Consider the following 19142-nt stretch of genomic DNA (forward strand, 5'->3'; position numbering starts at 1 on the left):
AAATGGTTTAAAAGGAATTTATTATAGTAGATAACAAGTTGATTGCGTGATTTTTCTTTACAATTTTTTTTTTAATATTCTAATTAAAAAACGAAATAAATACTAAACTATTAATTTAACGAAATATTATAAAAGTAGGAGGAATAAATTTTACTGTCTGAGATAAAGATATATCTTAATAGTTGTTAAAAAAAATTTTTAATAAATATTTAAAAAGAAAGTAATATTATCATATGTAGTTAGAAAAAATGTAAATTTATTTCGTCATTTTTAATTTAACAAAGTATCTTATAGTGCAAATATAAAAAAAAAACTTAACTTGAAGATTCAGCTATTATTTATTAGAAAAAATTTCCAAATACTATTAAATGACTGTTTTCATAGATATAAACAAAATTTAACCATTTCTCATTATTTATATAATTAGCATTGATGAAGCTGTCGAATTCTGAAATTTAATAATTTCTCATCCTTTTTAATAACATTTTACTAAACAATTTTTATATAAAGAGTAATAAACTTTTTTAATCTTTGTCGTATGTTAGTTCTTTTTGAATTTTCATAAAAAAAAAATATTTTTTTTTTTAATATTATTACAATAATAGAGAATAAAAATTTTAAAAAACAAAGTAAAATAACAAATGCCAAGTATAATAAAACAAAAAAAAAGATAAACTAAATGATATATTTTAATTATTTATGAATATTCAATTTGGTTCATGTGTACAAATGAGTTCAAATTTCTTATTTACTAAAAAAAATATCATTAAAAATATATATATATAGATATATAGATATAAATGTTGTAAAATTTAAAATTTAATTCTTTCTATTTAAAATAATTGTAAAAATAATGATTACAGCTTACAAATAATTGTGAAAATTTTTTTGCATCTTGTTTTATTTTACCACCGTTCATGAATAAAATGTAAATATTAATAATGATGAGAGTCGTCATGCCAATTTCTTGTTGATGGTGTGTAACGTGAAGATGGACCACCTGTAGTATAAGGTGATGAACTCATTACTGGTGTATATTTATTTCCTTGATTATTATATTGTGAACTACCATGATTACTTGTTAATCTCGAAGAATTTGATGATGTGGGAAATGATCCAAAAATTTTATCAGTCCCACTAGTATATCTAAAATTTATAGTAAAAAAATTATTATTAAAAATATTTTATTGTTATTTTTACCTTGATGATGCAGCAGAACCAATAGAACTATTACCATCATGTCTAGAATATCCACTTGAATAATCATATGGTGTTGTTTTTCCAGTAACACCAGAAGAAATATTATTCCCACCAACAGAACTTTCTTTTGATGTTTTTCTAAAGAATGATTTAATTTTTTCAATTGGTGATCGTGGTCGTTTATAATCATCATCAATACCCCCATAACTTGTATTAGTTATAAATTTTCCATCAGGACCCATTCTAATATCACATGTCCGGCGTCTATTAATATTACTAAGTTGACGCTTACGTGCCGCTGTTTCAACATCATAAACTTCAAAATTATGACTTCTTCGATCTAAAAAAAAATAAAAAAAAAGTTATTTTTTTTAAATATATATGTATATTGTTAAAAATCAAAAAAAAAAAAGAAGCCATGCAATAGCACACTTATAAAAATTAGTCAATAAAATAAAAATTATTTTAAAATATACAACCTTCATCAAAAGATGTTCCAACGTTGCTAATAAAAGCATTTTGATATGTTATTGGTGCTGAAACTCTAGTTGTTGGTGCAGGACTGACACTTTTATCAAAGCTTATTCTTCGTCGAATTCTGCTAAGGATATGTTTAACCCCTTAATAAAAATGTTAAATGGTTAAAAGAGAAAAGTTATTGTATTAAATAATTGAAAAAAAGTATGGGAAAAATATGTAAAGGATACATATTATTGAATATATATAAATAATAAATTTTTTTTTAATATGATAGTTATAACTACTATCAATTGTATAAATAAATTTTTGTTTAATTTTATTACCTGATGTAGCTCCACCTGTACTTGTATTAGAATCTTTTCTAGTTTCAACATCAGAAGAAGTTTTATTTTTTAAAATTCCCCTTCCTGGTGTCATATTTATATCAGGTTCTTTTGGTATAGCCATTCTTGGTAAACCACCAGTAGCGGAATCATGATAATTAATATATGGGTAATCAGTACTTCTATCACTTAATTCTGGTGTAGGATGACGATTTATTTCATTATGTTCATCACCAGTTATAGATCGTCCTGAAGCTGAAAACTTACGATCATTAGATTGAGAACGCGGTCGTGTTTTGTCATCTCCTAATACGGATGCAATTCTTTTTGTAACTGGCCTTAATCGAGAAAATATTCCTTCTTTTGTTGAAGATCTTTCCTCTGTATCAACTTTACTACCATATCCACCAATATTTGTTGATGGATATAAAGAATATGGAGTTGAAGAATTATTATAATCATAATAACCATATCCATGTTTTGAATCATTATCATAATTATTTCTTTTTGGATAATTATAATTATCTTCATGTCTTGTTGAACGATGATAACCACCAACTCCAGTTGACATATAATTACTAATAGGACGATCACGATCATATCCATATGGAGAATATACAGAATTATTATTCCAATTATTAGAAAATGGACGTATATTATTACTACCATAACTTTTTATATCACTATCATTTGGTATATGATAAGATGGATAACGTTTTGGATCAGAACTCCAATGTGATGACGATGATGAAAATTCTTCCTCATAATGTCTTGGATTTGTATTAGCTGGTTGATATGGTACATTAGGACTATATCTATATTTATCAAATCCAAAATTACTTCCAAATTGATCATCATTATAATCTCTTTCAGGAGTCATTTCATGAAAACTTTTTCTTCTATCAATACCTCTATTTGTTTGTCTATATTGATCTCTATATCCACCATATTGAGGACTTTGTAAATAACTACTACCACTATAATGTGGATTACCATGTGTATAATGATAATCATCATATTTTTTGGTAGAATATGGACTACTATTTCCTGTATAACTTGGAAATCCAGAAGATGACTGATAATTATATCCAGAAGAGTATGGTTTATTTAAATTTATTTGACTTATTCCATATCGAACATTATGTTCTCCATTACCATTATTTACATCATAATTGTATCCAGTTGTATTATTGTGAGATGGACTATTTGGTAAACTATCTTCATTTGATTCATCATTATCATTGCTTCTTTGTCCAAAACTTGCTTTAGCTCTAAAAATTAATTTATTAAAATATATTAATAAATATTAATAGTATATTAGTAAAAATTAGAAAAAAAAAACAACCGTAAATAAGCTTCTTCAGTTATGGCAATTGTTTGGTTACGTTGCCGTCTTTCACGATTTTTTCTACGTATATAAGCAGCCGCAGTTTCCCACTTTTGCATTCCATTATATTCATCATTAAAACTCGTTGGTGATGATGATGAATTTTTCGATGATATCTTACTAGCACTGTCTTTACATTCTTTATTATTTTGTAATGAAGCATTAGTTGTATATTTTTTTCGTGCATTATTAGTATTCCTAAACAATCATTATTAGTTATTTGTTATTAAAAAAAAAAGAAGCATATATTCATTCATGATAAAAAAATATTAGGTATGATATAATTATTAATATTTTTTTTTAAAACTTACACATCATTTTTATTCACATTTTTTAAAGAATTTTGTGCTTGAGATGTATAAGTTTTCTGTTGAATTGAAGCATTATTTTTTAATGTTGGTGATTTATATGATGTAGGTTGATTATTTATTTGAATTGTTGGATTATTTTTAAAGTTACTACCTTTAATAAATATATAAAAATTATTATATTAATAAAAAATATTTACTAACCTTCATTTGTTTTAAAACCAATGACATTTGACACTTGTTTATATGATGGATGAAATTCGTCATCAAATTCCTCCGTTTCTTCATCTTCTTCCTCAATTTCACTATCAGTTCTTTCTTTATCAATGTCATTTTCACCCTCATGATCTTCATATTCTGAATCTCCATCATTAGATTTGACGGGAGGTGGACTACGAGGAGGTAAACTACTTACTCTATTTTGGTTTCCACTTTTGTTATCCATTTTTTGAGTATTTTGTACTTTAGCAGATTGTTGTCTTTTTTCTCTTATTATTTTCTCATTTAATTTTTCATCATCACTATCTTCAAGTTTATTTGGATATTGCATAATATATTTTTTAGCCTAAAAATAGAATATTATAGAATAAAATATATTTTTTTTTGTGATAAATGAGCAAACAGAGGAAAATGTATCATATTAGCTAAAAATTTGTTATGTTAATAGATAAATATTAAAATTATTAAATGTTAAGAAAACATGACTACTTATAATGGTAAAAATAAAGCATAACACTCTTAGTATACCGTAAAGGTAGTTGCAGGGGCATTATTTTTGACAATTTCATTAGTTCTGCTTATTGTTTTATTAGATTTCTTAATGTTTCCAAAATCCTGTTTTACAGAAGAGATTGCAGTCTCTCTTCGTTTCATATTAATAGGATACTTTGACGAATACTCTTCTTTTGGACATTGAATACTTACCTTGTCAAATAAAATAGGACATTGTTCAACAGGTGGTTGTGGGCCTCCAATTCGTTTTTTTTGTTGAAATATAGAAGGTGTTTCTGATTCAGTTGATACTCCTCTTCCATATAAATCAATATGATTAAGTTGATATTTTCCTTTACTTTGTCTTTTAATAAGTCCACGGTCAAATGTATTAAGATAATTTGAATCTTGTGCTGGTGTTTTAAACCCGCTTTGATCAAGTGATTTATTATTAGATAAAGAATTATCATTTTTCTGATTATCAAGAGAAGAGTTAAGGTTAATTTTTGTAATTGGTACAGAATTATATGGTTTTTTCAAAAATTCAGATGCATCTATAGTAATATGAATATCTTTGTCTTTTTCATTTGAAGCAGAAGAAACAGTTTGTTCAACAACATCTGCCAACTCCTCTATATCACTATCTAATTCTTCTTCCTCATCTTCACCATAATCTTCATCTAAGTCATCTTCTAATTCTGATGCATGATCTGTTTCACTACCTTCTTCTTTAATTTTCATAATATTATTAACTCGCGATTCTGGTGTCTTTTCTGTATGGAGAGTAGCTTCAGAAACTTGTGTTTCATCATCTGTTACATCTTCAAATGATGTATCTTGAACAGTTATCTCAGTTATATCATTATTTGTAATATTTTTCTTTTTAGTAGATTCTTCAACACCTTTCTCAACTTCACATTCAGATTCATTTTCTGACTCTTTTTCATCAGAATTATCAGATTCAAAACCAACTTCAACACTATGCCATGGTCGATTTCCTGATTCCAGTTTATGTTTATCAGATTTATTTTTAGAAATAGGTTTAGAATATGGTTTGTCATCTTCTTCATCATCATTAAATGTACTAGGTCTATTAGGGATCATTGATTTTTCTGGTGGCAATGGTGCATTGTTGATTTTTTTGTTTAAACTTGAAGATTGTTCATTAAAAATATCTTTATTTTTATCTCTACTTCTTAATGTTGATGACATTGTATTTCCGGACATTTGCTTTCTTATAATGTCTTTACTTTGTTGTTGAATAATTTTACTGGCTTGCTTTTGAACAGATGGTGGTTGTGCTGCTAATATTGACTCCAAAAGTTCTTTTACCATTGGACGTTGATCATAGTGTGGATGTCCTTTAATTCTAGCAACTGTATTAAGACTAACAGGTCCTTTCTCCATTTGTTCAAGTACTTGATTCATTAACATGTTAAGTGAATCAATTTCTTGATGAGACCATTCTCTTATTCTTGAAGTACTTGTTCTTGAATTAGAATTTTTTCTTACAAATGAGTTAGGTTTAGAGTCAGGCCTTTTTTGTTCTCTTGATTCGGTAACAGATGTAAATGCTGGTGGTTGTTTATTTGATAAATTATTATCTTCTTCATCATGTAATTTTTCACCAGTACTGCGACTATTCTTGCGAGTATTTTTTTCAATGTTATTATTTGTTCTATTAGTATTAAGACGATTTTCCAGTTGACGAAGACGTTCTAATGGATCAAAAAGATCATCTAATTTTACTGTTGGACTATTATGTTCTCTTTCATTATTATTTTCAATAAGTTTAACTTCATTTTCTGCTTTATCATCTTCCTTAGTTTCAGTGTCTCTTAATGATTTTTCTTTAGAAGTCATTTCTGGTTCTTCATTACCATTAATTTTTTTACTTTTTGGTGGTTTTATTGGACTATTTTCATTATATTCTTCAGCTTCTTTCCTTCTTCTTCTAAATTCTTCAATCTTTTTCCTTGTTTCAGAACTTAAATGTCCAAATTCCATAAAGACATCTGTTTCATCAGCTAAATCTTGAACAACCATTGTTTCTTCTCTTTCTGTTAATGGTGTATGATCTGTTATTTGATTTTCAGGTAACTCTTGAATAACAGGCATATTTTCTTCAAGATTTAACCACCAATGACTAGCAATATCATCAATATCAGCTCTTCTATCAGGATTAACTCTAAGCATATTTCTTATTAACATTGATGCCGTAGATGGTGTATCTGGTTCATAATATGCACCTCTTTTTATTTGTCGTACCATTCTATTAAAATCTCTACCATCAAATGGCATGGAACCGTATACTAATGTATAAAGTAATATTCCTAAAGACCAACAATCAACTTCAGGTCCTTTATAAGGAGTACCATTAATAATTTCTGGAGATGCATATAAAGGCGACCCGCAAAATGTTGTTAATAATCTTTTATCATCAAAGTAATTGGAAAGACCAAAATCTGCAATTTTTGCATTATTGTCTGTATCTAGTAAAATATTTTCCAATTTGAGATCACGATGAGCAACCTTATGCTTATGACAATATAAAACAGCCGAAGTTATCTGACGAAATATTCTTCTAGCTTCATGTTCTGGTAATGAACCATTTTTTGAAACATAATCATATAACTCTCCACCACATGCATATTCCATAACTAATATTATTTTATCTTTATTTTCAAAAACTAAAAAAAATTAAAAAAAGTTAAATATTTTTTTTTTCAAAAATATTATTATACCTTCATAAATTTGAATAATATTTGGATGTTGTAAAGCTGACATAATTCTTATTTCTCTTCTTATTCTAATAAGATCAGCCTTATTTTCAATGGCTGATTTTTTAATCAATTTAACAGCTACATCTCTTTCTGTTTTATGATCATATGCAAGGGAAACTTTTCCATATGTACCTGACCCTAATTTTTTCGTTATTTCAAAACGATGTTTTATATCTTGTCTTTTAGATTGATCTGCCGATTTAAGTGGATGTCCTCCTAAAAAACAAAAATTATTTTTCAAATAAAAAAAACAAAAATATATTATGATGAAATAATATAGAAAAAAAAAATAAAATGATAATACCTAAAGGATGTGATCCACCAGTTCCAGCTATACTACTTCCGCCACCAGTTAATTTCATGCGACTTGTACTATATTTACCGGCACGGTAATTATTGCGGCTGTTGGAGCGCGATGACGCTCCATGGCCTCCAGAGCCTAAGGTCATCGGCAGCTTGAAATATTATTAATCAGCCTTTTTTTGGCTGCTATTATTAAAAAAAAAAATTAATTCTATTAGATTAAAATATAAAATAAAAATATACATAAATAAAATAAATAGTAAAACATTTAAAAAGAAAAAAATACAATCATATGTTATGATGAAATTAAATGTATTCGTGAAATAATGAAAAAAGAAAAGTAGTTAACTTTATCTTTTTTCCTATCAAATTATAAAAACATTCATATTTTGAAACTATAAAAATATTTTTAAAAAAAAAAAACTAAATAATAAAAATGAGTGAAAAAAAAATTTTTAAGTATATTAGTTTCTGTTATAAAAGTTTATAAGAAAATAATAATGAATCTTTTTATATTTTTTACATCATTTTGTTAAGGGTATTAAGTATTGCAATAATGCTCTTCAGAAGATACATTCAGTGGTATCTAATGATTGATCAACAGTTGAGGATTGTATTTAAGAAGATAGCCAGCCTTTTATTAGAGTGTACACTTTATATTTAAAATTAAGACTATTAGAATAGGGAGAAAAAGATAAAGCTGAACATTCTTCCTCAGTTCAATTTTATAATACGCAGGAAAAAGAGTCTTCATTGTAGTATGTAGATATATCAAAGTAAGTTATATTATCCCTCAGTATAACTAAGATATATATATATATATATATTGCAAAAATGAATATATCAACATAGCTTAGATAAAGTCGTTGCTTACTCTACATTATCGTTCTTCTTTTTATTATATTCTATTGTTATGACTTAGGTGCGATTCGAAATATTACTACAATCATTATTATCATTTTAAGAAATAAAGAAGCTGCCTTATTATTTATATCTTGATATTCAAATGCGAAGAAACAGACTCTGAAAAATAAGTTATCAGGGAATATTTTAAAAAGGTGACTGCGAAGATCATAATGTTAAGCGGGTAATAAAATAAGAAATGACTGTTAGTAGAAAATTATTTTGTAGCATTAAAGTAAATTATTTCTAGAAGTTAACATTTAAAGCACTTATTTACAATTAATTATTAGTTTTACAACAATTTACATTTCTTTACAATAAAATATTTTACCATTATTTTATCTCTTTTTTTTTAAAAATTAGTTTACTTATCAATATATAAAAGTAATTAAATAATTCTGTTAATATATATTTAATATGCTAACAAAAATTTTTTAGCTTATTAAGTATATAATATTTCTTTTATATATGAAAAAAAAAACTATAAAATAAATAAAAATACTAAATAAACATTAATTAAATGATACTTATAATAAATATATAAAATTAAAATAAAATAATAAAATTATTAAAGATAAAATGCTGCAACAAATGAAACTTTTTAAAAAATATTTTATAATATATACAAAATGTAAAAATAACATTTATAGAAATAATATAATAACCTAAATAATTTAAGAATATCCAGATGAGTGATTAAATTGATGTTTTGTTATATATTTTATGTGCCAATTTAGCTTCTTAATCAGTACTCCCACACATTTAACAAATGAATCATTGAAAATAAATCAGGCCGATAAATATTCAAAGTCAAAATATATTTTATTTAATAATAGTTGAAAGTGCTATAATATAAATATTATTTTATAAATATAATTTTTATCTATTGATATTAACTAAATGTCGAGATTATTTAAAATTTTACTTACAACAAGTTAGGAAAAAAAAGTGACATATTAAAAATTTATAAAAATAATATTTTTTTTATCAAAATTTTATTATATTTTTTTTTAATATGAAACTATATTAATAATTAAAAGAAAAATTTTAATATGTAAAATGTTTTGCAAATTCTTGTAAATATTCTACAATAAATAATGTAACTTTAATGTTGCATTTCATTAATATTATTTCTTTAAACATAATTGTTTTTATCAAATATAGTTTTAAGTAAGATTTTTTTCAAGAAAATTAAATAAAAGGTATCGTATAAATATCACAAAAATATTTATTTAGTGATAAAATACTAATTATTATAAATGTTAGTACGATTTTATTTTGCTGGTTGTATTGATTATAATATCACCATTCATATTTATAATTCAAATAATAAGTTTCCAAATAAAAATAAAAAAATTACATATTATTGGAATTTTTTCTTTTTTCAATACAATTTATTTTAGAATCTTTACATAAATCACATTGATATTTTCTTTTTGGTAAATGTGTATTCCATTGATCATGTTTATCATCATCAATTAATAAACCAAATAAAGAACATGGTAAAATATCCATTCTATTAACTTTATATATCAAACCTCTAGTTTTTTGTAAAACAACTGTTGCATCCATATGATTAGCTAATGATGAGAAAAAAAATAATATTTCATCATAATTCATATCTTGTTTAATTATATCTGAAGCATATATAGATGAAATAGCAATACAAATAAATAAATGACAATATTTTGTTTTATAATTTGACCAACATGCTTCCCAAATATGCATAACATCATTTTCTTGAAATTCTCTTTTAAAAAATAAAAGTAACCATCTATGACAATACATAAAACTTAATCCTGTACTTGAAACATTATTTAAATATTTATAAAAGTCTGGTAGCAATAATTTACATAAATTGCTCAAAAAATTTAATTGATTTTCCATAACTGAATGTAAAAGACCTTTCTTATCACATGGAACAAAAAGTGTTCTTTCCATAAATTTTACAAAACACCAATATGCATCAGCTTCATTTCCAATTGCTCTCAAAATTGGTGATAATAAATCTGACATTCCTTGTATATAATTAACAGTTTTATGTGTTATTGCATAATTCATAAGAATCTCTTTCATATCATTTAAATTTGGATTAGAATCTCCTTGAAAAAATGGATTATTTCTATCAGTTCTCATAACATCTTTAATAATAGATGATTGAATATTATGCCAAAATTCATGATTATTTGATTTCATTTTATGTAATTGTTTCTTTTTTATATATTGATATTTTAAAAATAAATCATTTCTTATTTGTTCACGAGATTCATATGTACTATTCCAAGGATAAACACCCAATAATAATGGCCATATTTCTTTTCTTAAATTTTTTTCAATAGAAGCAAAAAAAATATTTTTTTTTAAAGTCATTTCTTCTGATATTGAACCATCTTCAGCTTTAAAACTTTTCCAAGTAGTTGTATTAAGTTTTTCATATATACCATCTTCTGGATCCATATCTTCACGATTTATATCAGGATGATATATAAGTAAATGACGATCGGAAATAATAGATGGTGAACCATCTTTTAATGATCTACCTTTTACTAATTTCCATTGTTCAAAAATTGAACTTAATTTATCAAGTCCACCATAATGAAAATGTAAAATTTTATATTGTCCATCTCTACTAGCAATAACTAATTGACCACTAGTACATTCAGAATTTGAATAAAATACTCTCATAGATTTCATTTTTGCTAAATTTACAGAAAATAAACATGCCTTATGAATTGGATTATGTTGATAAATAACTCGTTCTTGATCCAAAGTAATATAACTATCCTCATTTTTTGATTCATCACAAATTAAAAGTTTACAACTTTTAGCAATTTTTTCTGGTGTTTCTGAAACACACATTTGAACTTTTTTTTTATATTCTTTCATAAAATTATACTGTGCATTTGAAAATTTTTCATTAGTATCTAAAAATATAATTATAAAAATGACTAATGAAAACATACAATCATTGTTATCATCACTTGATGAATCCATAAAATCACTTATCTCTTCTTCAATCTCATCAGCCTCAGAGGTTGAAGCACTACTTTGCGACCTATCATTCTCTTCATCCTCTAAATGTATATGTTGTTCAAATAAATCATCATCATTGCCTTCGACAGGTGTATTAGGAATTACATTTATTGATGGAACAAATAATTCTTTTTTACTTAATTTCTTATTTTCATTACTTTTTTCTTTTGATGTATGACTATTTTCATTTAATGAAAATGAAAAAGCTTTTGGTCTTGATGAATTTTGAAAATTATCATTATCAAAAGATGATATTTCACCTTCTATTTCAACAATTATATCTGAAGGTTTACTAATTTCATTAGTATCATATTTTGTTGTATCTTCATTATTTTCATTTTTATTGATAATTATACCTTTATCTATTGTATTATCCTTGGTATTATCAATGTTATCAATTTCATTATGTAATTCCTTTTTATCAATAATGTTATTGCAACTCCGTGGTGATACACAACGAATACTAAAAAAAAAATTTTTGATAAATAATAAAATGTTATTTTCCTCTTAAATTTATCAAAACTTACCTAGCAGGATTTTTTTCTAATGTTTTGTTTGGTAACCATTGTAATATTAATGTTACACCAATAATTTCATCATGTGCACAATGAACAGTTAAATATCCCGGAATATGATTAATGTTATAATCTGCACAATCATAATTATTTTCATCTTCATTTATTAGCTCATGAACACAAACATTGTTTTTTGAAAATATAATTTCTCCATCTTTTCCAAGAGATATATTATTATTTCCTAAAAAAAAATTTTTTTATTGAAATTAAAATTTTACAATAAGAATTACCTCTTAAATTATTTAAAGCTTCATGAGCTTTTCGAAATATATCAGAAAAAGCTGACATTTTTTAGTTTGAAATAATTAAAAAAAAATTCTAAAATAAGAAAAATGATTAAATAATGTTAATCAATATTATACAAAAAATATATATTTTTTAAAAAATAAGTAAATTATACATCTATTTAAAAAAATAAATAAATAAAAAAGGTGACTACGAAAATATTATATATAATTAATTACTTAATAATTATATTTAAAGTGACACTTATTTATTTTATTTTATCCTGTATCAATAATATTAAAAATGAGATTATATTAAACTTTTATCTTAAATATATATAAGTACATAATAAATGTATCTAGTGACTTACACTATTCTTTTAAAAATACTTTTAAAAATATAAGAGAATAATATTTTTAGTTGTAAGAATGACTTTCAATTTGTTATACATTTTATCTCTTTTTATAGTAAAAATAAAAAGTCTATGTATAGTACTAAATAGGGTGGGATTTTATGAGTATATATATCTAGATATATAAGATATTTCGGTTTAAATTAACTTTTATATCTCTAACACTTATATATAAATTTTAAATAAAAATAATTATATAATGCCAAAATTTGTACGTTTAATATCAGTTAATATAATTTATTTTTTATTTAAAAAAAAAAAAATAAAATAAAATAAATAATAATATGCTATAATATATAAGAAAAAAAATATGTATTAAAAAAATTGTTTTCTTTTCGTTATTTAAAACAAGCTTTACATTAGGCAGATGAAAATTAAATATTACATCATGATTTTAGTTAAATTATAATATTTTTTACTTCTTATGGATAATAAAGATGAAAAAAAAATTTATTTTATAAGTATTTTTATAAAAATATTTGAACTTTATATTATATAATTATAAATTAAAGCATTACATATTAACAAAATAAATTATTAATGTTTAGTTTTTTTTTTTTATTATAAATAAAATATTGTTTTTATTCATAAATATTATTTATTGTATAAATAGATTATTATAAAAAAAATAATACAATAATAATAAAACCTTTAAAATAGAGAATCTCTAAAATAAAAAAAAAACATCTAAATGATAAATCAAATTTAACTAAACAATATTTTTATATATTTGTTATTATGACAATTATATAAAAAGATAAAAAAAAAGTAAATATGTCATTAAAAATAATTCTGGAAATATAATTAAATTTAATTTAAATAAAATAAAAATGTATTTAAATGTTTTTCTTAATTTTTTTACGAACAAGAAATCCTCTCTGTGTAGTATCAGCTTTTAAAGGCCTTGAATAATTTAACATATATAATAATCTTTCCTGGGGACTTAGAGATTGTTCTATCATAAGTATTACTTGTGCCCACTAAAAATAATTTTTTTTTAAAGATTTATTTAATTTTAAATTATATATACCTGTCTTTTCCATTCTTTATGAGTTTCTGATATTTTTTCATATGTTCTTGTCATCATAGCAATAAGAAGATTAAGAAGCATAACAGTAACTAATAATTCATAAACTAAAAATATTATTTTTCCTTGTATTGCTAGAGAGCTTTTACAATGATAAATATTTTGATATAAAGCACTAAATTCACCAACACTCATTAAAAACATCCTCATTATTGTTTGACTAGGTTGTTGAAGAATATTATCAAATTTTTCATCTTTATTACCAATCAAATTTGTAATATTATTATTTTTTTCACGTTCACATGATAAAAATAATATAAAAAATGCTTGTGAAAAACTAATAAGAAATATTAGATATATAAGTAAAAATCTAAACATATCACCAACAATAATCTTATATACCATTATAACAAATGGTCCAACAAATTTAAGAACTCTACAATAAAAAAGAAAATTTGTTGTTGATAAAAATGCTGCAATTATTACTAATATATTTTCAATTTGTACAATATTAGGATGAATAAAACAGGATAATCTTAAACAAAACATTCCAATTACAATAATTAATGACATTTTATATAAAGCTTTCTCTGGAAACGCTGTCTTAAAATATTTAATTTTAAAAAAAAATATATATATATGTTAATATAATATTAATCTTACAGTCATTTTCCACCATCGATGTTGCCCAACTTGTATCATTTCTTTTATTTCAAATACATTAACTAATAAAGCAATTATAAATGAAACTATTTCCCCTATCATTCTTGCTTTTTGATAATATTTTCCATTTTTATCTTCATAATTCCATAAATAACATGATGATCTATATTCTTGATACATTAATGAATAATTTGATGAATAAACATATTGATTATCAGTATCTATTAATAATATTTCTCTTGTCATAAAAGCTGTATAAAATGCAACAAGATAAATTAAATATCCTATTAAAGACCTAAAAAGCATTCTTTTACCAAATGCTTCCCATTTTTTTTCAAGAATTTCTTCTAATAATCCATCAAAAAAATTTAAATGACGTGAGCTTTCCTAAAAAAAAGGAAAAGAAATTTTCTTTCATTTTTATTTAAATAAAATTTATAATACTTACACCATAAACAACTAATGACAAAATAGAATTTGTATTTAAATGCCCATTTATTTCATCAACAGTATCTATACTTTTTAAAGAATATGCATAGCATGTTGTATCTCTAAAAATAATTTTTAATATATAAACAAAAAAAAATATATACCTATATGTCCATAACGTTTCTTTGCCTAAGTCAAGCATTAAATCAAACATTTCTTTTTTTGCTAATCTTGCAGAAAGCGCCATTGGTGTAAAACCTAAATTATTAGTTATTGAAAGTTTTCCCCCCATTTCATATATTAATTTTGCCATATCTTCTAATCCATGAATAACACATAAATGAAGAACAGTATTACCATTTGTATCTTTTAAATTAGGATCACTTTTAAATACTTTTAATAAACGTACACAATCATATTGATTACCACATGCTGCAAATGCCATTGGATATTCACCCCAATACATTTGACCTGTATATCTTGTTCTATGATCTAAATCAACCCATTCATGTTCTAATGAATCAGTTCTTGAAGCTTTTTGATCTTCAGCACAAAAAAATGATCCATAACAACGTTGTCTAACATCAGCACCATTTTTTAATAAAAAATATACCATTGGAAGATCTTCATTAACAATTGCTTGATGAAGTGGTGATAATCCATAATATTCTTCTGATATAAAAATATCATTAACTAATTTAGGATATTGTTTAACTAATTCTTTAGCTACATATTTTAATTTATTTGTATTATGTAATAAACACATATGAAGTAAATTTTCACCCATTGTACCACGTTCTGATATTTCCCATACAAGTTCACGATACTTAAAAGCTCTTGTACTTGATGTACAACCATCTAATATTTTTAATGCTTTACGAAAATCACCATTTGACTGTGAATTTATATCTATTTCATCTAATATATTTGGTCCTCTTTTTCCTCGTCCTTTTTTACGTCTTAATGTACTTAACATAGCATTTCTTTGTTTATTTCTAAGCATAACAAGATCAGATATTGGAATTAATTTACCATTACCATCATTATAAAGAAATGGTACAACCTGAAAAAAAAAAGAATTTTTTTTTATTAATAAAAAAAATTTAACTTACTATTTTTTCAAATAATTTCATTAAAGCTTCTTTATTATTAAGATTTTTATTATTAGCTAACCATCTTGATAAAATACCATTTCCTTGATCATCAATTAATGTATATAATGCAGAATATAAATGCTTCATTGAAATATCAAAATAAAGAAAAAATAATTTTAATTTTATATATTTATATCATTATAAAAAAAAATAATTATACTAAGAATTAAGTAAGATTACTATATTTTTATTATTTTTCAATTTAACTATAATAAGTTTTTTTTAATAAAAACTTGTTCTTCTTTTAGATATAATTAAAATTAATCTTATATTATTCTTAATATACTTTTATTTAATAATATTAAGTATATTTAATGATTAAACTGCTTAATAAAAAGAAAATATTTTTAAATACTTTATTAATTTAATAATTTTTGATATTGTTAAAATAAAAATTGTTAATAATATAATGCCTATTAAGTTTATTTTAGAAGAATTTTTATTCAATGTGATTACAATGTGATATTAAATTAATAACGTTAAATAAAAAAATGTAATAATTTTAATTCTTTAATATATTTTTATGTACTGTTAAAATAAATTGTTTTTATTTTGATGGATAATTTTAAAATTTATATATAAAAATAAATTAAAAAGTTTTTTTTATTATATCTTTATTGAAAAATGTTACTTTATTTAAAGTGCAATAAAAATTTTGTTTTGTTATTTAATTTATAATACCTTCCTTTAAATAATTTATCAGAATATTTTAAAAATACTCTAGAGAACTTTTTATTACTTATATTTGTGTAAAATTCACTAAAGAAAAATATTATAAATTTTTTTTTATCCATTTTAATAATGATTTCTAATGTTGATCGAAATTTAAAATTTATTATTAGAATATATATTTGAAATTTTTAAAGAATGCATTTAATTATTTGTTTGTACTTTATTAAAAATATAAGTGTATTATAAAACAAAATATTTATTAAATTAAAATTCTTTAATCCAGCTATATAAACGTCATAAAAGTATTACTTCATTTTTAGATACATTGACTTCAATAAATGTGTATTTTCAAATATTTTTTTTATATAACTTTAAATATAGGGGCTGAAATATTGGTAAAAAAAAGTTAAAAATAAAATCATCTATGCATAAAATAAATAATATATCATTTTGCCATAAGTATTTTGAAAATATTTTATCATTTATAAATAAATTAATGGTCAAATTTTTTATTTCATTATTTATACTTTGATAAATTATATACATGAAGTAAAAATTTTATTTTTAATAATAATATTTCTGGTACAATTAAAATAAATAAATTATTCATTGTTTAGATATTAAATAAATGTTTACAATTAATTTTTCACATATGCCAATTTGTAAATAAATTATAGAAAAAAATCATATATTTGATTATATGTTTGGTATAATTGATAGCAATTTTGATATCTCTATTTTTAGAAATTTCATAAAATACTTTTAAAATTATAAAAATAAATATATGGAGAATTATACCACCAAAATATAATTAAAAAATTTTTTTATGATTATTAATTTTAGTTAATTAATAATAATTTATATAATTTTTATACAATATTAGTTTAAAACAAAATAACTGGAGGGTGAAAAATTAAATAATGACTATAAAAAAATTTAAATTTTAATACTTAATTTATGATTATATTAATTTAGAATAATTTATTTTCTATAAATAACTATTTGTCAGGCAGTTAATAATTATTTAGCATTATATTTCTAAGAATTTGAATTCTACCAAATGATGATTTATTATTGTCACGTATTTGTAGCAACCAAACACTAAAATACATAGATTTGCTTTTTTAATTATAATCATAAACTTTAAAAAAAAGAAATTCAATATTGATCATTAGAAAAAAACGAAATTAAACAATTTATAATAATTTAAACCTCTTTAAAAAATTATTTATTCAATTTATCATTTTTACTTTTCATGATAAGAATACAAATGTGTATACATCTACTATTCGTTTTATTCTTTGAATCTTTAATTTTATATATATAACTTGGATAAAAATAATCTAATATCTAATTAAAATTTATATTTCTTTAACTATTTAAAAATTATGTTTATTTGAAATCTCAATTTATTTTTTTATATCAACATGATATAGAAAGTTTCATTAGAAAATAATATGTATATTTTTATTGAATTTTTACAATGTCAATAATGTTTACTACAAGTATTATTTATCAGTTTATATGTACTAAATATTTTATACTACTATCATGATAAAAATAAAGTTTATTTTTCAATTATACTTTAAAATACAAAACAATAAGCATTATAAAATAAAACTTTCTTTTATATTTCCTTCACAATTGTTTCTCCATTAATTATTAATTGATCAACAAAACAAAGATGAAAATTTTTTTGTTGGCAAAGTTATAAGTTTTTTAAATATATCCCTTCATTTGCTGCCATATTATAGATTAACAAATTAATTATTGTGGCTAAAAGTTATATAATTTTAAATTTAATCAAATATAAAAGCAATTTTTACATTATTTTTTTGATATAAAAAACAGCACATTATTATGACACGTATTATCAGATTAGATTTGTTATTCATTTTCTTATTATCATATATTGTTCTAGTATATCTTGTAGTATAAATTTATTTAAAAATATTCTTATTACTAACCTTTTTCAAACCATTTTACACTCTAAATCACATGATTATCTTTATCATAAAAAATATTAATAACTTTCAATCATTTTGTAATTACATATTTTTTACTAAGTAACGCAAAAAATATATGATAACTATAAAAATTATTGTATTTCTATTATGTTTATAAAACGCTTTGTTATATTTAATATAATGCACTTTCATTTTAAATTTTACTCACATACATTTTACTGTTTTCATAAATTTCATTAGTAAAAAATAATATTAGAATAGTCTTTATACTATAAAAACTTTTTTACTTTTTATAATCATATTAAAAATTAATATTATTGAATAAAAATTTTATGAAAATTTATCTAACATAAAAAATCTTTTATATAAATTAAAATAATACATTAAAAGTTAGTAAAAAAAAGAAAGTTATTCAGAAGAAAATAATCATTTTTCCATTATTTAATTGTTGTTAATATAATTATGGCAAAAAAAAATTTAAACCGGAAGTTTTCAAAATGTTAAAGTTGCATTGTACCAATACTACTTTAATTAAAAATATATAAGGCAAACTTTAAGTATAATAAGATTGAAAATAATATAAATTA

At 22.4% G+C, this 19142-nt stretch overlaps 3 protein-coding genes across 3 annotated transcripts; all 3 read right to left on the reverse strand.

Moving 5' to 3' along the window:
* Positions 1 to 935: 935 nt before the first annotated feature.
* SRAE_X000182400 (Protein kinase domain and Serine/threonine-/dual specificity protein kinase, catalytic domain and Protein kinase-like domain-containing protein) lies at positions 936 to 7641 on the reverse strand (the record flags this gene model as incomplete). The annotated part of the gene is made up of 10 exons (XM_024653329.1): positions 936 to 1146; positions 1201 to 1540; positions 1680 to 1820; positions 2004 to 3274; positions 3349 to 3588; positions 3702 to 3852; positions 3903 to 4263; positions 4446 to 7099; positions 7154 to 7408; positions 7497 to 7641. 10 exons carry the CDS (start codon positions 7639 to 7641, stop codon positions 936 to 938), a joined length of 5769 nt encoding a protein of 1922 aa, XP_024499294.1.
* A 2113-nt stretch (positions 7642 to 9754) lies between these two features.
* Positions 9755 to 12294, reverse strand: SRAE_X000182500 (TBC1 domain family member 16; the record flags this gene model as incomplete). The annotated part of the gene is made up of 4 exons (XM_024653340.1): positions 9755 to 11322; positions 11362 to 11894; positions 11959 to 12187; positions 12237 to 12294. The coding sequence occupies 4 exons, from the start codon at positions 12292 to 12294 to the stop codon at positions 9755 to 9757; spliced, it is 2388 nt and encodes a 795-aa protein (XP_024499295.1).
* Positions 12295 to 13479: 1185 nt separating this feature from the next.
* On the reverse strand, positions 13480 to 16003 carry SRAE_X000182600 (Nanchung; the record flags this gene model as incomplete). The annotated part of the gene is made up of 6 exons (XM_024653351.1): positions 13480 to 13623; positions 13674 to 14273; positions 14334 to 14720; positions 14782 to 14884; positions 14927 to 15825; positions 15875 to 16003. 6 exons carry the CDS (start codon positions 16001 to 16003, stop codon positions 13480 to 13482), a joined length of 2262 nt encoding a protein of 753 aa, XP_024499296.1.
* Positions 16004 to 19142: the final 3139 nt, after the last annotated feature.

This window comes from Strongyloides ratti, scaffold srae_chrx_scaffold0000003 (genome assembly GCF_001040885.1).
Source record: "Strongyloides ratti genome assembly S_ratti_ED321, scaffold srae_chrx_scaffold0000003".
NCBI classification, from domain to species: domain Eukaryota; kingdom Metazoa; phylum Nematoda; class Chromadorea; order Rhabditida; family Strongyloididae; genus Strongyloides; species Strongyloides ratti.